The 23,208-nt window shown below is 40.5% G+C and overlaps 1 protein-coding gene across 2 annotated transcripts; it reads right to left on the reverse strand.

Moving 5' to 3' along the window:
- Positions 1-782: 782 nt before the first annotated feature.
- On the reverse strand, positions 783-10,149 carry KCTD18 (potassium channel tetramerization domain containing 18). Of its 2 annotated transcripts, none has more exons than XM_081935882.1 (7): positions 10,039-10,149; positions 7,614-7,817; positions 6,023-6,234; positions 5,140-5,333; positions 4,008-4,102; positions 2,794-2,896; positions 783-1,962 (listed from the first exon to the last, which is right to left on the reverse strand). In XM_081935882.1, exons 2-7 carry the CDS (start codon positions 7,768-7,770, stop codon positions 1,416-1,418), a joined length of 1,308 nt encoding a protein of 435 aa, XP_081792008.1. In that variant the 5' UTR covers positions 7,771-7,817; positions 10,039-10,149; the 3' UTR covers positions 783-1,415. The 2 variants fall into 2 exon arrangements, with proteins under 2 accessions (XP_081792008.1, XP_081792007.1); XM_081935881.1 differs by lacking the exon at positions 10,039-10,149 and adding an exon at positions 9,631-10,021 and having other exon boundaries at positions 787-1,962.
- Positions 10,150-23,208: the final 13,059 nt, after the last annotated feature.

Genomic DNA, 23,208 nt, shown 5'->3' on the forward strand with positions numbered 1-23,208 from the left:
CATATACATATACACGGAGGAGGAAACAAATTACAACAATAGACAGTTAAAAATCTACTTTAAAATACCCCAATTGTAAAAACCCAATAAAATTAATATTTAAGAACAATTTAAAAAACAGTTTGGAGGAATGGGAAAATTACGATTGCGATTGAGCCAGGCCGGATAATTGAAAGAGGTGGGTCTTCAGCTGTACACGGAAGGAGCGGAGATCGGAAGTAATCCTGATGTCACGGGGGAGGTCATTCCATAGGGCTGGGCCCATCACAGAGAAGGCTCTGCTCCTGGGTGTCGCCCCCCGACACTGTTTGGCGGACGGCACCCGGAGAAGTCCCTCTCTGTGTGAGCGAATTGGTCGTAGGGATGTGTGGGGCAGGATGTGATCCTGCATATAACTAGGCCCTGTGCCATGGAGCGCTTTAAAGATCATAATCAAAACCTTGAAACGCACTCGGTAGACCACAGGCAGCCAGTGCAGCTCGCGCAGGAGAGGTGTTACAGGGGAGTATCTGGTCCTCCCCATAATCACCCGCGCGGCCGCGTTCTGGACCAACTGTAGTCTCCGAGTGCATCTCAAGGGAAGCCCCATGTAGAGAGCATTGCAGTAATCCAGGCGAGACGTCACTAGCGCATGGGTGACTGTGCGTAGGGCATCCCGGTCCAATAAGAGGCGCAATTGGCGCATCAGGCGAACCTGATGGAACGCCCCCCTTGCCACGGCTGTTACATGGTTATCCATGGACAGCCGGGTATCCAGGAGGACGCCCAAATTGCGCACCTGTTCCATGGGGGCTAGTTGGACACCCCCGATGGCCAGAGATGGAAGCACCTGGTTGAACCGGGAGGCCGGAAGCCACAGCCACTCCGTCTTGGAAGGGTTGAGTTTTAGTCGGTTGCCATCCATCCAGACCCGTAGGTATGTGGTCATACCTATGAAAGCAGAACAGCCAGAACAATGGCAGAGTAAAAATCTTAGTTTCAGGAGGAAGAGACTTTATTGTTCTCTATAGCAATAGTACTTAGATTTATATACCACTTCATAGTGCTTTACAATCCTCTCTAAACAGATTAATCAATTTATTCCCCCTAACAATCTGGGTCCTCATTTTACCAATCTCAGAAGGATGGAAGACTAGGCCCAAATCAAACTGCACAAGGTTTCAAAAAGTTAAAAACCTTGGAACACGCCCAATCTAGCATAAATAATATTCTAAAATGACCAGTGTTTCACATTTAATCTGTAGTTCATGATTTATAACGTACTTTACAAAAGTGAACACCAATTGACTACCATCCACCATCTTACTAGAGCATTTTGATTATTTCCAATATTTTTGTGCAACCTGGGATTGTTTTGTCCTCTCAGGTGGCAAAAGTTTCTGATGTTAAAAAAATAATGTCCTTGAAGGCACACATCACACATCGCCACTCAGCTGGCTATTCTGCAGACCATCTCTGATACTAATGCACCTCAGGGAAAGGCCCGAATGCTCACAGTTTAATGAGTGACATGTAGAAGTATCAGTAACTGCAGCAGAGGGAAATTGCTGTTTAACTTTTTTCACAGCTGTTGAAGAATGCTGAGTCTGTAATTCATTACAGAGTGGAGTCCGCTTCAGTTTTATCACCCGACCGGTCGCAAACTTTCTGGATGAGGGAGACTTGGGGATCATTTGGCCAACTTCCTCATGGTCAGCGTTTCTAAGAGAGGTCTGAGAATTTTTAGTCAATGATACGGTCCTTGCATGAAGAGTTCTGAAAATCTTTTTGCTTGTTAAAGAAGTATCTCTGCTAGGACACTTAAGAGCTGTTTGGGCATGTGAAGATGCTGCTATCTTTAAAGAAGCTGAGTTCTTAACTTTGATGTGGGTACTTGTGGAGGGGCCAGAGAATTGAACTGGCTTCCAAGCTATTCTGCTGTTCAGCTGAGTTTCTTCCCCATCAGGAGAACCAATTATTCGTCTGGAAAAAAATTATTAAGTCCAGTAAAGACAGAAGTATAATATTCAACATATGCAAAAAATATTTTTACTCTAATATCTGCCTTAAAAGGTATATACACATATATCAAAAATTTCAAACATCAAGGATGAGAAACTAGGACAACATATTGATACTAATAATCCTTTGTATTTGGTACAAACAATAGAAAAATATTCTTATTTAATACCAAATATAACTTCATCATATTTCCAAGTATATTTTTTATAGTCATTATTATTACAAAATGGGCTTGCACTTTATTTAATAGTAAAGAGAATAACACATGGATTTTTGTGAGGAGGAGGAGCAGAAGAAGAAGCATACTCATTAAAGAAAATTTCCAAATGAGTGGAAAAAAAAGGTATTGCTGTTTTAGGAAATGCCTTCATTGAAGATTGGTTTAAGATTATTCACTGCCAAGAATTACTTGTTGAGATAGGCTATTCAAATTGAATTAATTAATTAAATGCGACTCTTAAAGCAAAAGCACTTTATTTCAGGTTTGAATGGAGCCGAGAAAAAAGTTGTACTATGAAATGAAAGCATAGGTGCTGCCCTTGCACAAGGTCTAAAACATTTCTTCCTAATAAATTTCAAAACAGATACACAATCCTAGTATTCTGTAATATATTGTTTATATTATTGAAAGCAAGAGGGTTTACTGATCCTTCTATAACACACTAACTGCATATCGCATGGTAACACACATGATTCTTCTATCAAAAGATACTGAATACAAAAACTCGAGTGCAAATATAACTTTTATTCCGTATAAAGGCTAAAAACAGGCAAATGAACCACCATACTTACCGTTTACGTACTGGAGACATATTCTGAAGGCTTCCTTTCAAAGAATGCTCCTCGAGAGTCCAACACTCTATCAGCTCCTGTGGTACTCGCCAGTAGCTGGCACCTTGTAATTTCAAACATATCATTTCACAATATTCAAGATGCATATATTTGGTAACTTCTACCTGAAATTCACTGATATGCAATAAGGAATGTGTTAATGCAACTGGAAACATACCTTCATTACAAGAATTTCTCTTTGTGTTCCCACAATTAAAGAGCAATATTCTGAATATCTTTTTCTACGTATAAAAGTGAACTACATCCAGTATTACATAAGTGAAGTCGCTGACATAAAAATATGAAACCTTGTTCCCTCTCCTCATCCTTTTATTCAATGGCCCCCAACCTTTCCAGCTCTGGACCTGCAGCAGGCAGCAATGACGGGGAAAGGGATGGTTTCATGTGCAAAAATGGTGCTTTGCATGCTCGCTTGCCACTTCCGCGACCCAGTCCCCAACGGGCCACAGACCAGGAGCAATTTGAGTTGGGGACTCCTGCTTTTACTGCATACCTCCCAACATTTGGAAGATTTTCAACCTGCTGTACTTGTTCTGTTTATATGTGGAGGGAGAGAGAGATTGCAGGATGCAACTCCTGCTTTCTAATTTATAATATTTTTTACCTTTTTATAATTTATATACTATTTGTTACTTTTCTCAATTTCAGGCACTTGCCTGAAATAGTAATATGTTTCTTAAAAAGGAACAAAATAATGGCTGTTATACTTAACTGACTTCTTTAGGGAAGTACGTGCATGCTTTCAAAATTCACAATGCTTGTTCTGTTAGAAATGGATATCATGGATGATATGGATAAAGGGATAAACTATCATGCCAGCACATGATAGCATGAACCCGATAAATGATATTTGAAATGGTATTTCTTGAATTTCACAATTGCTGATTACCTTTTTACAATAGTGAAATAATAGATTGAGCCTGAGTAATAATAATGCCCAAGATACTGGTTTTGTTACATTAAGAGCCAGTTATTCCCTTTCTCTTATGTTGCTGAATGAATAAAATGAATAAAAAATAAATGAAAAAAATACCCTGGTTAACCTTCAAGGCCCCCAACCATAATTATATTTTTTAAAAATCCCACCTCCAAATATAAATACACAGACATACACAGACACACACACACACACAGATACACACACACAAACATACCTCTTCCTTCCCAAGCCTCAAATGCATCCATTATCTTCTTCAATTCTGTTACTGAATAGTAACTCCAAATGTATTGGGTGTTGTTTCCAGCCTCTCTAGAAAAAAAAATGTAGAAAAAGACATTGTTTTTGCTCATGTTACTTTTTCTTACCCAAGAAACATAAATGGTTGAAAGAAAGCAACATAGCACAATAAGGCACAATTATGTGTTTAAGTGAATTATTTTATTCAGCCAAGCACCAGATTACACTGTCTTCATTGCTGAATGTTGATAACATGATTTGTAAGATTAAATGTAGCATTCTTACTTGACTAGTTACTGTATTTTTACATAATAATTCCATCTAGGTATCCAGATAAACAAACTGAATGGACTACTACCCCAAAATCAATGAATTGATTACATTTGACTGAATTACTGTTTAATCTATTGAATTTTCTGGGCAATATATGTCTAAATATTCCAGGCTTAGTTTTATTAATAACAATTATTAACAAGAGTCTGTGTATAGTACTACACAGACATAACAGAAGTAGAAATATAGTTCCATTACTGGATTTTCTCTTGCTCTCCTTTTCCTATATACCCTTCAAAACTGTATCAGATGTACTCAAATATTCCAGAGCAGAGAAACTGAATAACTGCAGGCATTTTCTAGCAGATGTTAATACACCAATATAGAAATGTAATTGGAGAGTCTTAATATTAAATCTTTAATGTTACTCTAAGTAATGTTTAGACAGTATATTCTTCTACCCAAAAGTAATTTCTATTGTATTACATTTCAAGGGACTATATCATTGTGACTAAATATAAGACACAATCTTAACCAATTTGGGTAAATAAGCAAATCCCAAAAGGAATGACACAGGGAAAGATTTGCTTATTTTTAGAAAACTGTCACTATTGAGCACAATAGTAGGAACCTAACTTCGTGGTAACTGTTGAGGAACAAGTCCCATGATAATATGTCACTGTTCACAAGGACAAGGAATGAGTAATACTGAAGTTTAAAATATCTGGAGCATATCTGCCATTTGTTTTCTCTAAACAGAAATTGCATAATGAGTTATATAAATTCATTTATAATCGTATGTTAATATATAATCACCTGACTGAGAAACATCTCACCTTTTGTAAATATTTTTACTATTTATTCGTCCTCCTAGTTCCTTTTCAACTGCAGTTATTCCATCTGCTTTTGTAGCATATATTCCAATTACTCTACTCTCACAGCTGGCACCAGAAGTGTTGAGGTAATGCAAGACCCAAACTGTTGGTTTAGTGCATATTAAGCCATAAGAGTCACAAAAACCTACGAGTGCCTAGAAAAGGAATATACCAACACATATATACAATCAAACAATCTGGTTATTTAATATAGTTCACATAATTTGAGTTATTAAAAAAGTATCCAAAATATTGAATTCTGTCAATGTAATCCCATTGAATTCATAGTATTTTGCCAATGGTAAAAACCCAGATATCTGCAGTCTTATCACTTCTACTCTGAAAAACAGCGTAACAATATTTTAAGTATTCATTATATGTAGCCAACATTTGCTAAATGTGCAGACAACATTTTAGATTTTTATTAAAAGTATGTTAAGAAAAAATACAGTAATATTGAAATGGATTGCTGAATTGTGTTTACAATTAGTGAAGGGCTATGCTTTAATGTATGCATAAAAACATGCATATAAGTGCATGAAAAATGTCTTACAATTGGATTGTGAGGATTGGTACATTATACTGCAGATATTTTCTTTAGTCCTACCAATAAGAAATAAATATTTATTCACATGTATTCATACACACACACACACACACACACGGCTAATGTTTTTTTAAAAAGTTTTTCACTGCCAGCCCACCCTAGACAAAGTGGTTTGTGGAATAAGCCCAAATAAAAGGGTAAAAGTTATTTTCCAGCTGAGAAATATGCATTACTTGTCCTTCATCAAATTTTGAGTATATATTGCAGAATAATTTAAGAACATAGGAAAATTCTGACCTTCTTAAGTTCTACATTTGTTTTAAAACAATATGTCTCCATTTCATTAGCTAGATGGTCAACAAGACTGTAAGGGTAAGGAATGCCAAAATAATCAGCTTCTTCTTGTAATGCAATTCGTGTTTCCTCATTTTCAGGAATCCAAACTTCTCCATGAAGATAATTTAAGAGGTATTTAAAAAGATTGCCATCACGATCAATAAGACATGCTCCTGAAAACAGATACAAAAAATGTACAGATACATTGTATACCTCCATTACTATAGTATATTACAGTGATGGCGAACCTATGGCACGCGTGCCACAAGTGGCACGCGGAGCCATTTATCAGGGCACGCGAGGCGCCGCCCTGTTAGCTGGCCAGCATGCATGCGCGCGCTGGCCAGCTGAGTTCACCTTTTTAAAAGCTATTTTTCGCCTTCCCCAAGCTCCAGAGGCTTTATAGGAGCCTGGGGAGGGCAAAAAGAGCCCCCCGCTCCCTCTGGAGGCTTCAGGGACCGTCCGGAGGCTTCCCTGAAGCCTTCGGAACGCTTAAAACCACCCTCCGAGCAAACCGGAAGTGACTTCCGGGTTGCTCAGAGGGTCATTTTAAGCGCTCCGAAGGCGTCAGGGACCGTCCCTGAAGCCTTTGGAACGCTTAAAATGACCCTCCGAGCAACCTGGAAGTCACTTCCGGTTTGCTCGGAGGGTGGTTTTAAGCGTTCCGAAGGCTTCAGGGAAGCCTCCGGACGGTCCCTGAAGCCTCCGGGGGGAGCGGGGGGCTCTTTTCGCCCTCCCCAGGCTCCTATAAAGCCTCTGGAGCCTGGGGAGGGCGAAGAAAGCATGTAAAAATTGGGGGGGTCGCGCATTGTGCGCGCATGCGCACTGGGGGGTCGCACGTTGCATTATGGGTGTGGCACGCCTGCACACGACCCCCCTGCGCTCCCCCCACTTGTGGCACATGAGCCAAAAAAGGTTAGCCATTGCTGGTATATTATATTGCCCAGTAAATCTGTGTTAACAAAGAAGAAAATACAATTAAACCTTTAATTTGTATTAACCAAGTTGGACATAGTTCAACACATTGTACTAGATTAATGCATAAGCCATTCTAGTTTACTACTGTTTATATAGAAAGCATTGTTCAATTCTGTCAAATATGAACACCTACCATATTTAGAAAGTATATTTTCCAACATCATGTCATATTTATAGAAGAGAATATATGTAGCTGAGGTTTGAACTGTCCTTGACCAAGGACTTTATTTGCTTAAGAGAGTTTACTTCAAAAAAATGTCTATTTCTTTCAGGAGCTTGTACATAGCCCTGAAGCCACAAAATGTTCCAACCATAACAAAAAACTGATGAAATATTTCCCCTACAACTCTAATCACATCTCCAACTGTGCATTGGGCTTTAACTCAGGACACTTGTTTCTATATAGAATGAAATGGTACAGATCTGCAGAATGAGGGCTGTACTGAATGAACTGATGCAGAAGGAAGAAATCAAGAGGTGGCAGTGAAGCTCATAGGAAAAATAATACAAACACAGAAATGCATTTGTTCACCTTTTCAAGTGTTAGCTAGTTATAATTTAAGAATCTTTTTACCTGAATTATCCATTTTTAAAGGAAATCTTCCACTGAACATGGCTGCTAACATTGAATCCTTAAAACGGCATAAAGATTCACGTCTAGCTGTATACATAAAGCCTCCAACATTAAGTCGAATAATATCTACCATCGTTTCAGACTTGCTGTCATCCATCACTTGCTGTCAGTTGATATTGTTGATTAGATTATGTACTTTGACACCTGAAATAAATGTTATATAAAATTGAATTTAGATTAAGAAAATTAGCATTTTGGTAGCATTATCACTCAAAAATAATAGTTAAATGACTTAAATTTTGTGCTGATGTTTCAGCTCAATCCTTTGGACAATTAATAGAAATCTCTTAAATGCTTAAGACCCATAACATCATGAGAATGCACGTTAGGTCACACTTCTAACCAAGCATCCTTAAAATTGTTGGAGATTCAATTGCTATAATTCTCATTCCTCAGTCATGGTGGCTGGAATGTTGTGAGTTGCAGTTCTGACACATCTGGAGAGCATCCCAATATTAGATAATTTACAAATGCCTTGTTTCTAGGTGGCTTTTTCTCAACCATTACAGCGAAAGCAAATGATATCTATAAATGAAAATCCAACTATTCTTATTTAACATTAATCCCAAGAAACTTGGTCACATTAGTAGAAGTACTGTATGTTGGGAAAGTAATGTTTCCTACACTAGGAAAGGCCTATTTGGAGCTAGAGTAGACCATGTCCTCAGGCATTTCTAGACATAGTAAAATAGTAAATGGTAAACCATAGCATAAAGCAGTGGTGGCTAACCTTTTTGGCACCAAGTGCCGAAAGTGCAGACAAAAGTGTCTGCAGCATACACACTCATAATGCAATGCATGTGTGACCCCTCCCATGCTCCACCCCCATGCATGCATGCATGACAACCTCCATGTGCACCCCACCCCGACGCATGCCTGCATGATCCCCACATGCATGAGCAACCCCCACACATGCATGAGCAACCCCCACGTGCGACCCACCCCCACGCATGCGCTGCAGAGACCTGAAAACCAGCTGGCCAGCGGAGGCGTAAGCGCATGGGCGGCAGAATTGAGCTGGGGCGACGGCTCACGTGCCCACAGAGAGGATTCTGTGTGCCACCTGTGGCACACGTGCCATAGGTTCGCAATTCTGGATATAAAGTATATACTTTTCATCAAAATGTTTGATGCCAAGAGTAACGTAAGTTTTTATTAGAACCTCTTTTCAGAAGAGATTATCCAAGTTTTTGAGACCTTGTAGGATTGCCATTTTGGTGGAAAATAGGAGTCAGCCATTTTGTACACCACCTTGAGCTGCTGTGCAACTGAAGAGTTATAAATCAAATAAATGCACACATGCTCTATGACTTTTTCTAGACAAATACATTGAGTCCCTAAAAACAGCCTGCTTTATAAAGTTGTTTAGCAAATAATAATAAAACATAGTACAGAGTACAGAGCTATTGTATGAAACGGTTGGAAGACAACAGCTTTTCTACTGTTGGGAAGAATCCAGACAGTTTTACAAATCGGCTGGCAAAATTCCTTAAAAGCCTGCTAAGTATCACCATCACATAAAATAAGTGCAGCTAATCCTGGGAACACAACTATCAGAACCGATGTGTAAAAATGTAGAGAAGCCAGCAAGGGGTTACAATTTTACTGCCTCTTCCTAGCTGCCATCCGGTGGTTGCCTAGATTTTTGCAATCTTATTTGAAGGAATCCTGCTCCCCTGCTAAATCAGTCAATCTGCCTCCTCTTTAAGAAGAAATTATGTACGTTGCTAAGGGGCAGGGAGGAACACGCAGCATCCGGGCAAGAGGGAGGGAGGGAGGGAGGAAAGAAACCCAAGCCACTCCCCTTCCTTCTTCTACAGCCCCAAAACAGCAGCGACTGGAGGAGGAGGAAGAGGAAGCCGTGAGCACAAGGGCTTCGCTGTAACGGCATAATAAGGGGATCCGTGTGAGGCGAGGCCAAGGAAGAAGCTCCAGAAAACGCTCCGCGGTCCATTACCTTCCTAGTCCGAGGTTCCGCCCAGAAATTTTCGGGACTGGCACTCAAAACCCCGCCTACCTCTCGCGCTACCGCTTCCATCTCCAAATCCGGCGGAAAGGACGGAGGCGGAAGAGGAGTCATGCGAGGACTGGATTTGGGGGGGGGGGCGCAGTGGGAAGCGCCCGCTCTTAAAGCAGCCCCCGGATCAAAAATCCATGGATGCAATAGGACGACAAGTAACCACTTGGGGAAAAGTGTCCCTCCCTCCGTGAGGCCCCTCGCGCGTCTTTGGCAAGCATGAGGAGGATGATAGGGCAAGAATAGGGCTCGTCTAGGAAGTCCAAAGGCTCCCATGGAAGACACTAACCGAGCGAGTCCCACCCCCGCTATAGCTCCAGCTGCCCGCCGATCGCTCTTCCACCGTACTTTCTGATCAAGCGGGTCCAGGCTCGGGTCCACGCGCGCCAGCCGTTGTTCGTAACGGTTTAGGTCAGTGTTTCTCAACCTTGGCGACTTTCAGTCCTGTGGACTTCAACTCCCAGAATCCCCCAGCCAGCTGCGCTGGGAATTCTGGGAGTTGAAGTTCACAGGACTTAGTCGCCAAGGTTGAGAAACACTGGTTTAGGTGCTGAATGCCCGCGCGTGCAAGAGGCATCGCAACGCGCGCGCGCTCTTGCGTGGCCGCAGTTAAACGGTTCTGCTGTTGATGGCAGTATCCGTTCTCTTAAATTGGAGAGCGTCGAAGTTACGAGCTTTTTAAAAAGAAAACAAAAACAAAGCAAGCATAATTTATTGAAGTGTCCCGGGTGAGAAATTATGACGTGTTATGGCTCTCCTTTTTTTCCCCCCCGTCAGTGGTCAGAATCACTTTCTTCTTTTCTTAATATGAAAGCATTTTTTCCACTTGTTTTCTGTTCCCTAATAAGGTTTGTGCACATTGGCAAACATCACAGCATATTTTTTTCTAGACTTCTGAACATTAAACTTGGTTTATCAATGCACTTATTGCAGTTCTTTCATTTGCTTGAATAAGGATTGGGCTTCAGTGAGAAACAGACTCACCAGTCAGAAATTTAACAAGCCATAAAGTGAAGCAGCAAGTAATTTATTGCATGTAAAATGTGTTCTTGCAAGAACGGGTGGCTAGCAGGTAGACACACGGAGGAACATATTTCTTCAACTCTTTATTCCCTTCGCTCAAACAACAAATCCTTCCCTGCAGTCCCCTTTGACAAAAACCACAGGGTTGCAATCCTCCCGGAACACCTGTTTCTCCATGAATTTCCCCATGCTTAATCTGTTTCGCCACCTTTTGCCCGGTTCCCCTTTTTCCATACTACCTTTTGTCCCTTTTTTATTTATTAACCTATATGTCTTGATTCCTTACAATCCTTGCATCATAAGCATACTATATTGAGCAAGCAATTGATTAATTTCTCCACTATATGACTAGACTGTGTGGTTAAAACTGTTAACTAATTTGCTTCGCCAAGCTGACTTATTGGAATAGCAGTCTCTTCCTGTTTTCCAGTCTTCAACTTTTTACCTTTAATGTCCCAATGTGCTACTGAACTTTGCTACCCACAACTCTTCAAAATTGTTTTCTTTGCAAAAACAATATTATCTCCATCAGTTTCTTACAAAGGTTTTGATTATTCCCACTATCTATTTGTGGTTACTAATAAATAAGAGGAAAATCCATAAAGGCATTTAATTTGAGTCGTGACGCCCAGAATGTGATCTGAATGCTAAAAGTTCAGAAATAGAAATTAATGCTCATGTGGAAAAAGAATGCAAATGATAATAATGTTTCCAGCGCAGGCTTTTATCATTCATGGGTCCAAACATTTGTGCCCTCATTTGCAATTTTTCAAGATTTTTTTTCTCAGAAAAAAGCAGTTAAGATAGGAAACCAAGAGCCCTCTGAAAGCATAGACAATTAAGAGTAGCTCAAAAATCCTCTCAATGAGAGATTTCCCTTTGAAGCTCCAGTCATTTTCTTTTATCTTTTATCTTAACCTATATCAGTGTTGTGGGGAAAACAGGAGAATGGACCTTTGGGTGCTTTGCCTTGAGCTCTTGAGTGAAAGACATATCATAAATAATAACCTTTAAAATAAGCTTGTATTATGGTGCTACCCAAGATAGATAAGTGAAGAGGTTAGTTCCTTCTTAGAAAATCAGAATAGAGTTTAACTGCATAGGTTTCTTGTGCTTTTCTCCTGTCCTGAAGATGGAAGGAAAATACATTGTAATATTTTGCTGCCCCCATAGGAGACTTTTATTGCATCTCATGGCATAGGACCGGGTTATTGGAGGTACCGTCTTGTTCCACTGGGATTGGCCCACCCTACGCGCACAGGCAAAATAGATTTTATGTATTGGTATTTTCAAGTAAAAAAATAGTTGCAGTCTTTTCACTAACATGGCTGGTATAATATATAGGCTAGTGATCTAGATAGATTACTACATTTTCTGCCATGTACAATATGTTTGAGTAGTATCTTGGGATCTTGTTGGCTTAAGTAAGAAAAACTACTATTTCCAGAAACTGACATAAAATAATTTAAATTTTATAGAGTACAAACAATTGTTCTGGTAATGCCATTAACGTGATCAATAGAGAACACTAGTTTGCCAGAACTAGTATAGAGTTCCTGAAACCAATGTAAATTTTAAAAGACCCAGAAATGCTATGTAAACATCATAGATAATTTTAAAAATAGAAAATCTTGCAATTTTGTTGAGGAACTGACTCAGTACAATATGCATTTAAATTGGATAACTGGACTGAATTGTTAAGGTGATCTTAGGGGTGTGACTATCATTATATTTAGAAACATGAATATATTTGGCTGAATAATAGGGATAAATAGAATAAAATACTTTATATGGCCAAATGTGATTAGACATACAAGGAATTTGTTCCCTAACTCACACACTTCAAAATATTTTAAATGCAAATTTTAATATATTTTTTTCATGATATCCATTGCTAGGTCTTCAGGGTAATAAACTAAAGATGTAAATTGATGTAAATTGAGGTATTAAAAAATGTGTGATGGAGAAGAAAAATGGAGCTCTTGAAGTTAAAAAGCTGAATGCTTCTCTTCCATTTAAAATCAAAACCAAGATAACTAGTAAGTGCTAATTAAATTATATGTAATCAGACTCATACTTGCAAAAATAAAATGTTTGAATTTTTGCAGTATATATTTAGTTACCAACACATATTTAGGCAAAATAAAGTAAAAACAACAAGACTAAGAGCTAATGGAATGTTGGACCTATCAGATTGTCTTGATTATGTGCCATCAATCGATGCTGACTGTTAGCAATCATAGATTTTCTCCAAGATGATCGGTCCACAAACATTTACTCCTCAAATCTTCCGTCAGTGTTCCCTTTGCCACAGCAATTGAGTCTAGCCTCCTGGCTTCTGATTTCATTTTTTCCCTTTCTTTTCACTTTTTTCCAACTTTACAGACTTCTCCAGAGATTAAGATAGTTATACAATGTGTTCAAAATATGGTAATGTGATCCTCGTCATTTCAATCAGTTCAATCACAATGGAACTGGACGGGACCTTGAAGGTTTTCTAGTCCAACCCCCTCTCAAGCAGGAGACCTTATACCCGGGATGGCGAACCTATGGCACACAAGCTTCCCTGAAGCCTTCGGAGCACAAAAAAATGGCCCCATGGGCAAATTGGAAGTTCGGGAACGGACTTCTGGTTTGCTCATAGGGTCAGTTTAAGCCCTCCGGAGGCTTCAGGGACCTTCAGGAGGCTTCCCTGAAGCCTCCGGAGTGCTTAAACCGATCCTACAAGCAAACCAGAAGTGACTTCCGGTTTGCTCATAGGGTTGTTTTTAGTCCTCCGGAGGCTTCAGGGACCTTCAGGTTTAAACCGACCCTACGAGCAAACCGGAAGTGAAAAATGGTGGGGAGCACCCCTCATGCGCGCATGCGCACTGAGGGGGTTGTATGTTGCATTATGGGTGCATGCCCACGCATGACCCCCCTGCGCTCCCCCCCTTATGGCACGCAAGCCAAAAAAGGTTCCCCATCGCTGCGCTATACCATTTCAGATAGGTGTAGTCCAGTCTTTTCTTAAAAACCTCTAGTGATGAAGCACCTAAAACTTCTATAACTTACCACAGCAAGCTGTTCCACTGCTTAATTGTTCTCACTGTTAAGAAGTTTCTCCTTAATTCCAAGTTGCTTGTCTCCTTGATTAGTTTCCATCCATTGTTTCTTGTCTTGCCTGCTGGTGCTTTGGAAAATAAGTTGATCCCCTATCTTTGTGGCAGCCCCTCAAATACTGGAGTACTGCTATCATGTCACCTCTGATTCTTTTGCCTGGACTAGCCATACCCAATTCCTGCAACTGTTCTTCATATGTTTTTGCCTCCAGGCCTTTAATCATCTTAGTTGCTGTCCTTTGCACTTTTTCCAAAGTCTTAACATCTTTTTTATAATCTGACCAAAACTGGATGCAGTAGTCCAGGTATGGTCTTACTAAGGATTTATAAAGCGGTATTAATACTTCATATGATTTTGATTCTGTGCTTCTCTTTATACAACCAAGGATTGTATTAGCTTTTTTTGGCTGCTGCTGCATACTATTGACTCATATTTAAGTGATCATCTGCTAAGACTCTAAGGTCCCTGTCACAGTTATTGTTTTTGAACCAGGTTTTGCCTAATCTGTACTTTTATCTTTGGCTTTTCCTGTCTAGGTGTACAATCTAGCTTTTCTTCACATTAAATTTCATATTGTTGGATAGGGCCATTGTTCAAATCTGTTAAGACCTTTTTAGATCCTGAGCTTGTCTTCTGGAGTGTTGGCTGTTCCTGCCAGCTTAGAGTTATCTGCAGATTTGATAAATTCCCTTTCCATTCCCTCATCGAAGTCATTTATAAAGATACTGAAGTTTACCGGGCCCAACACAGAATCTTATGGTACCCTACTGCTTAGTTCCCTCCTGGTTTGTCAGCCAGTTACAAATCCATCTGGTGGTGATGCTGCCTCTCCCACTTTTTTCGAGCTTACCAAGAAGTAAATTGTGGTCTGCTTTGTCTAAGTATAACATGTCCACAGCATTTCACTGGTCTACTAATTTAGTCACTTTGTCCAAGAATGGAATAAGATTGATTTGGCGTTATCTGCTTTTAACAAACTCGTGCTGGCTTCTAGTTATACTTTCATTTGTTGTAAGATATTCACAGATCTGTTTTTTATTATCTTTTCTAGTATCTTCCCAGGTATTGATGTTAGGCTGATTGGTCTGTAGGTTCTTGGGTCTGTTTTTTCCCCTTTTTTGAAAATGGGAACTATATCAGCTCTTTTCCAATCCTCAGGAAGTTCCAAGACATATGCCTTCAGTGAGAACTCTGAATTAATTTGTTCAGTGATCCATTTCTTTTCATTTTTATCCATTATATTCATTACCATGAAAATTCAAAAGCACTCTTTCTACCTTCTTCAAATCCTACTTTAACTTCTATGGTCATAAGGAAAATCATTGCCTGCACAATTCTAATCTTTATGGATCCAAATATCTTTTCTAAGTTCTTTATAATTACTCTATCAATTACTAGTATGCAATATATTTCTTGATTGTGGTTCTCTTACTGTTGATAGTTGATCTTAAAATGCATAATCTTTTAAAAGGCCCACTTCAATGTCAAATCAAATCAAATCTTTATTATAATTCAGCATATCACTTCAGTATCTTCATTGTCAGTTCTAAAGTTGGTTGTTGAACTTGTCATTAGTTTGTACTAAATGTAGTCCTATATTTTTATTGTACTCTGTGTACAATAAATAAATATTAGAAATCCCAAGTAATCTGCATTTCAACTATCAGAATAGTGACATCAGCATAGCACAGGTCATTGATTTTTCTTACCCGTTTTAAAACCACACATGTTCCAATCTAATTTCTCTCAATATATATTCATCATATAAGTTGAATAAATAAATATACAGCTTTATCCCATTCCTTCGTTGATTTGCAACCAGTCTGTTACACCATAGATAATATCTATGCACAGTTATCCTTTAGTGTACCAATTCAAGTTTGGAATCTCCTGAGTTAGGACAAATTTTGTCAATGTCTTTACATGTTATTGCAATATTTCTTTTTTTATATAACAGCTTCCTGAAATTCTTTATTCTTCCATGAGATATTTCTTTCTTGGCGTTAGTTTCTTTTCTCTTGGCAATTTCTATCATCCACTCTAACATCCAATTCTTTCTTCTGTTTCATCATTTTTGTAAGTTCAACATTGAGCCTTAACAACTTCAATTTCATTCTACAGTTCCTCTGATTCCCTATCAGTGAGGTTCAGGATTTCAATGCAATTCCCCATGTACTCCTTGAAAATGATGGGATATACTCAAGATCATATTATCAATATTGATTAGTTTTGTTCTTCTGCTTTAGCTTAACTTAGAACTCATATGAATTATTTGTGATCTGTTCCACAGTCAGCCCCTGGCTATATCTTTGCTATTATAACTGTGTTCTTCCATTTCCGTCTACCAATTGTAGTCAGTTTGATTTCTGTGCACACCATCTGGTGATATCCATGCATCGTTTTGGTTGTTAGACTGCTGCTTTAGCAGTGGAAAAAAAATTGATTGCAGAAAGTCATTGATTGATAAGTCATTCTCTGGGTTCATTTTGGTTTCCTAAGCTGTAAAGTCTGACTATTTAATATTTCTCACTTTAGTATTCTACTTTCCAATAATATGACAGTATAGTAAGTTTAGGGAAAAATATGGTTATGTCACTATCATTCAAACTACAGTACTTCTGAGGATTTATAAACTAGAGATAGTAGCAGTATGAATATGCCCTTATTTTTTCTTTTCATTTTATTCAGGCAACTCCTCATTTTAAAAAAAATTCTTTGAAACATAATAATAAGGTACTGGCCATGGCCCTTAGTACAGAAAATGAAAATTCTCAGCAGCTGAATAATGAAAAGTTGTTATTACAAAAAGAATTGGATGGGCTGAACTTGCAGAATATCTTACTTCGACTAAAGCTAAGTTACCTGGTATGTTCTAAAAAGTAAAAAGTAAATGGTGGGATCTAATATTTGATTCACTGCTTAGAAAAATAAAAATAACACAAAATATCAAATTATTTCTCCCTATTAATGGCTTATATCAGTAAAATGTTCAGGGGGCAATTTAATTTTTCTTTGCAATCCCTTTAATGTCCTCAGAATCTGATCTGTTGGATTTATTTAATTATTAGATTTATATTCTGTCTTTTCTATAGAAGCTGAAGGTGGCATACATCGTATTTATTCTTCAAAATACTGTAGGTTGTCAGGGATACACAACACAAGAATGATAGGAAAGCTATTTAATTGTTTTAGGTTATAATTACAGAATTTCCAAAGCCTTCCAGAATTTCCCTCTATCTCCTCTTATATCAAAAAGAATCAGAGCAAGGTTAATTGAGTTTCTCTTTTCCCTGAACTGTGCCATCTCTTTTTTCCCTGCCACAAAATCACCAGTGAACTTTTATGGCTAAAGGTGGACTAGGGTCCCCTTTTCTTAACTCAACATCTTAACTATGGACCATGCTGGCTATCTCTGAGAGCTTCTGCAGAGAAGAAAATGATGAAAATTCCCTACTAAATAATTGGAGGTCAAAATCACAATGAATAGTTTCAGTCCAAAGAAAAATAAATATATTTTGTTGTTGTTAGTTGCGAAGTTGTGTCTGACCCATCACGATCGCATGTACAACGTTCCTCCAGGCCTTCCTGTCCTCTACCATCCCCTGGAGTCCATTTAAGCTCATGCCGACTGCTTCGGTGACTCCATCCAGCCACCTTATTCTCTGTCGCCCCCTTCTTCTTTTGCCCTCAATCTTTCCCAGCATTAGGCTCTTCCCCAGTGAGTCCTTCCTTCTCATTAGGTGGCCAAAGTATTTGAGTTTCATCTTCAGAATCTGGCCTTCTAAAGAGCAGTTAGGGTTGTTCTCCATGATAGGGAGCGTGAGGTGCTAAAGTTGGGCTGTTATCAGTGCTGATTGGTCCATAGACTGAGAGAAAGTGTTGCAGCCACACCTCTACTCCTTCTACCCAGTTCCTCTCAGTCTATGGTCCGATTAGGTTGATAGTACTTTAGCTAGTGTAGAACTTGTGGAAAGTAAACTAATTGACATAGAATAATTAGGTTAATTCGACTATATTCTCTAAATTACAAATTACAAAATTGACTATAGTTGCGAGCGAAGGGAGCATCAGACCTCAGCAGCACAGTGACCTTCCAGGGCCACTCTACGCGACGAACAACACAGCGAGCCCTGGAAAAACACGTGGCCCAGGCTGAACGCCTGCTACGAACTCAACAAGAACATGGATCCAGATCTCCTTCCAGGTCCTCTAGCCCTGTTTCTTCCCCAGCTCTATCTCCTGTCAGGGGGACTGGGAGGTTCAGGATGGACATTTCCCCTTCTCCCTCAGTGTCATCCAGGGCCATCAGAGACATTATGGGAGATCCCCTTGAGGGAACTTCAAGGGATTTTATGATCCCCAGGACCACTTTGGCTCCTCAAATCTCAGAGCCCCCTGTGGTTGAGGGCCTGGATTTTAAGGCACTACAACACTTCCTTCAAGTCTACAAAAATTAATTGCCTCAGCAATTTCTCATGGTATAGCTTCAGACCTGAAGCCCCGAGAGACAAGGTCAGGGTTCCAAAATATTCAACCTGTCATGAGTACAAATGTAGAGAGTCAGACAGGGGGCAATGGTAGGCCTGGGTCACCTTCTCTAGCCAGCAAAGAGTCAGTGGCAGGTGAGGAACCCCAATGGAGGATTCAGGGAAACGAATCCCTGCCTTTGCTGGCCTTTTTCCACCTTCACTCTTCAAGCAGCTCCTGAATAAGGCCAAGGCCACAACCAAACTGGGAGGAAGCACCACTGCTACCACCTCAGATCCCTGCAAAGACTTGATCCAGACAATGTTTGCCAAGACTACCATGGGTAAGGAGGAGGTTCCAGCTCCTCGTTTATTTCTAGAAGTAGTGAAGAATCAGTGGGCTCATCCAGGGACTTTCCCAAACCCAGGGAGAAATGACAGACACCTTTACTAAATTCGGGATTCAGGGATTTTCCCAGGTGCTTCAGATACCTTCTGTCGACACTCCAGTCACGGCCCTATCATCTTCTGCCACTGTTGTCTCAGGAGACATAGCAGACAAGCTGAAGCCTGAGGATAAAAAAGTGGAACTCATCCTACGGAAGGGGTAGGATCCAGTTTTCAGCTTGGGCCATAAAAGTGGCAGTGGCTGCTTCCTTCTTTAATAGGACTACACTATTGTGGTTGCAGCAATTGCAGGAGCGCATTCCACCTGAAGATGCTCGTATGATGAAGGATATTAGTAAAATTATTGCTGCAACGCAATTTTCTGCAGATGCCACTCTTGACTCTGTCAAGTTCGCTTCTCGGGCTTTGTCTGCTTCTGTGGCCTCCAGATGACTTCTTTGGAATAAGAATTGGCAGGCAGACAAAAAGTCAAAATTCCATTTAGTGTCTGCACCATATGTAGGCGGGTCCCTCTTTGGCGAGTCCTTGGAACCTATATTAATAGAAAACAAGGATAAAAAGAAAGTACTTCCCACTACGACCAAGCGACAGGAGAACCGACCTGTTCTTTACCGTAGACGCACCTCCTTCCGTCCCAGTCAGTCCATAGAGGGAAGTGAATCTAACCCCACACTTCCCATAGGCGGCCACCTGTATCACTTTGCGTCACAATGTGAACACATAAGGACGGATGCTTGGGTCCTCGCAACTGTACAACAGGGCCTCAGATTAGAATTTCTTTCCTCCCCTCTGAATCTCTTCAGGTCCTTCCCTACTTCTTGGAACCCTGTAAAGCGTAATTTTGTAAGGCTCTCAATTGAACAGTTACTGGAAATTCGAGCAATAGAGCCGGTTCTTTTGGAAGAGTGGGGGTTGGGATTTTATTCCAACCTTTTTATAGTCCCTAAGAGTTCGGGGGGGTGGAGAGCGATCCTTGATCTGAAACGTCTGAATCAGTACATCGTCTATAGACGTTTTTTTATGGCCTCATTTAGATCCATATTACAAGGGATCAGGCAGGAAGACTACCTGGCCTCCATAGACCTCACTGAAGCATTTCTGCACATCCTGATATTACCATCCCACTACAGGTACCTCAGGTTTACTCAGGAAGGGTCTCATTATCAATACTGGACGTTGCCCTTTGGGTTGGCCTCAGCCCCGAGGTCATTCAGCAAGGTTCTGGCAGCAATGGTAGCTTATCTTTGTTCCATCCTGGTAAGACTCCAATGCTACCTAGATGATGTCTTAGTGCAGGCCCATTCTTACAATCAGGCAATTCAGGACCTACACCTCATCGTTAGCACCTTTCAACAGGTGGGATTTTCTGTCAATTTTTTAAAAAGCCACCACAATCCCACCATCTGAATATTGCACTTAGAAGCAATAATAGACTCGGGGGCAGGGTTGGTCTTTCTGTCTCCAGACCGTCAGTCCAATTTACACAAATTAGTCCGTAAGGTGCGCTCCAGGCAGGTAGTACCCATAGTAGACCTTTCAAATCCATTAGGCACAATAATATCGTGCATTGGGATAGTTCCCTGGGCACGCCTCCACGCCAGGACGTCGCAGTGGGCCTTAATGCCATATCAGAGACAAATGATGAGCAACTCACCTTTGGCCATTGCAGTGTCTCCACAGGTCCTCCTGTTGCTCCAGTGGTGGCTCTCTGCAACACTCACCAAAGGATCGGAATTCAGAGAGCCAACAAGAGTAACAGTGACTACAAATGCCAGTCTTTATGGCTGGGGTGCGTTGCTGGGCTTGAAGCTGGTGCAGGATCATTGGACTGCCACAGACTGACTCCACAATATAAACTATCTCGAGCTGAAAGCAGCTCGACTGGCTCTGCGCCACTTTCAGCCGGACTTGCAATGCAAGCACATGTTACTTCTCACCAACAACATCGCCACAAAGGCACATGTGAACAGGCAAGGTGGGACGCCCTCGAAGACTTTGTGTACAGAGGCACACGGACTCATCTCGTGGGCAGAGACACACTTGGCCTCGATTGTAGCGGACCATATCTAGGGCCACCATGGACCACAGGGAGTGGCAGCTCCATCCGGACTTTTTTCTCTGCATTTGCTGCCGCTTCGGGACACCGGTGATAGACATTTTTGCCACCCCGGCGAATGCACAACTCCCTTGGTTTGTCTCCAGATACCAGACACGAGGGGCCGAGGACACGGACGCTCTGAGATGCAGTTGCCAACAGGCCTCTTTTACGCTTTCTCTCCCCTTCCCCTTCTTCCAGGGACCATCAGGAAGGTAGTGTTAGAAGGGCGGAAGTAATCCTGATAGCACCAGACTGGCCCAGAAGACCTTGGTATGCGGACTTGATACAACTGTCGGCGTCCCCACCATGGAGAATTCCCAGGAAAGAGATCTGTCTGTGCCAGGGGGTACAGACCCCCTGTTACACCTGATACACCTGGATCCCCACTGACTCCAACTGACCGCCTAGCACTTGAACGGGGCCTCCTGAGAGAAGTGAACATTTCCACCAGAGTTATCTCCACCTTGGAGGCATCTAGACGACCGTCGACCCCAAGGATCTACAATGCCACGTGGTCAGTGTTCATCAGGAGGTGTGGGTCAGTGTCCATATCTCCATCTGACGCCTTGATACCACAGGTCCTGGAATTTTTGCAGGACTGGCTGGACAGGCCTTGCCCACAACACTCTGCGCCACCAAATTGCAGCGCTTTCAACTGTCCTATCCGGGTAAGGTCAAGTCCCCTTATCGCACCTACCTCTTATCAACCATTTCTTAAAGGGTGCAGCAAATCTGGCTCCTCCAATCATACACCGATTCCCTACATGGGACTTACCATTGGTCCTTCAGGCACTGACAGGACCCCCATTGTGTGACTACGTAACAAGTAGGATTGTTCCATCCAAGAGGGGAGGGGTGTTAGATACTTGCTCTAACTACAGTGATTTCCACCAAGGTTCTCTGTTCCGGCGGGAGCAGAGGTTTAATCCTATTGGTCGAAGGGTGTGACAGCTCCCTATAAAAGGGCTGCTGTTAGACTCAACCTTCGCTGGATTGTTCTTACTTGTTGTACTTAATAAAGAGCTGTTGTTACCATTAAGCCTGTGTGTGCCTATCCATTACCCAATCTAACAGTTACATTTAAATAGAATGTGAATTGTAATTTTTCATCATAGCTTGTTAACTGAGAGTTAAAGCTTCCAATATCTAATGTTCACTTCTATGCAAGAAGTACCACAACCTTTTCTAATGCCCCTGTGGTTCATTTGTTTCTGTTGGAATGGATGTACATAGAGTAGCAGTAAATGTCAAGTAAGCAACACATTTTCTAATTCAGGGATGGAGAACATGATACATATCAACACTAATTTGCTCTTGATGCCTTACAGGCAAATTTTGCATTTGGTTTAAGTATTCTTTTGATCCTTTAGATTAACAGAAACCAAGAGGTGCTAAATGCTCACAAATGTCTACTAAGGGCCCACAGAGATTTTTACAAAATTAAAGTAATGGAAGATTATACAGTAGTCTGAGGATATGATGGATAGCAAGGTCATCAGTTTGCCTTCTAATAAATGTTGTGAGTCTAGCTACCAAGAAAACTAATTTGTCTACTGAATTAGTGGGAGAGATTCCTGTTAACTCACATGTTAAATGTGAGTGTTGAGACTGCAACTTTGGAAAAGTGAAAGTTTTTATGACACAAATCTTTGAGATTTGAGATCTTGGAGATTGCAGTGTTATGATAGAAGTGTTGAGGCCTCTGAATTTTCTGCAGAAATGTCACTTGCCAGTCTCATGAGTAATTCTGCACATGGACCTCTGCAATAACTAACAGCAGTATAACATTTAATCACAAAACAGAAGGATCTTGAAAATATTTCTGTACAAATGTTCCTGTTCTTTCTTCTCTTCTGTCAGAAGGATTAAAACACCTTCGCTGGGTTCATTCCAAGGTGGAAATAAAACACGTCAGGCAATCAGTGGAGGTCAAAAATATTATATTTATTCAACCCAGTTAGTACATAACTTTGGGTAATAGCTGCAAAGCACTTTTTTTTCCAACTCCCTTTTATTGGTAATTTAAATTTAAAAATCATTACTGTATCAATGAAATGGAATGTATTAGCTTATTACAAACATATTTCTGTTAGGGCCAAAGTAAATACCTCCTATAGTTTAACATATACGGTATAGTATTTCTTTATATAGGGTTAAAGCTCAGATGTGGGCATTTTATCTAGATATGTGCTTTTTCCTTGCATAAAAGACATGTTTTCCTTTATATATGTATGGATGAATTTTACTATGTGATGTAGCCATTTCTTTATGGCCTCCCACACTCTAATCTCTACTTTCATGAGGCTTGTCTCCAATCTCGGGGAGGCATTAGAGACATATTTTGAAACTTGAAGGGCCAATCTTAGAAATTTGGGTAGAGCAGGTTCTATGGTAATAGTGCAAAATTGGAGAAGGGGCCCA

Source organism: Natrix helvetica, assembly GCF_964273705.1.
Source record: "Natrix helvetica genome assembly, chromosome: 1".
In the NCBI taxonomy this organism is placed as follows: domain Eukaryota; kingdom Metazoa; phylum Chordata; class Lepidosauria; order Squamata; family Natricidae; genus Natrix; species Natrix helvetica.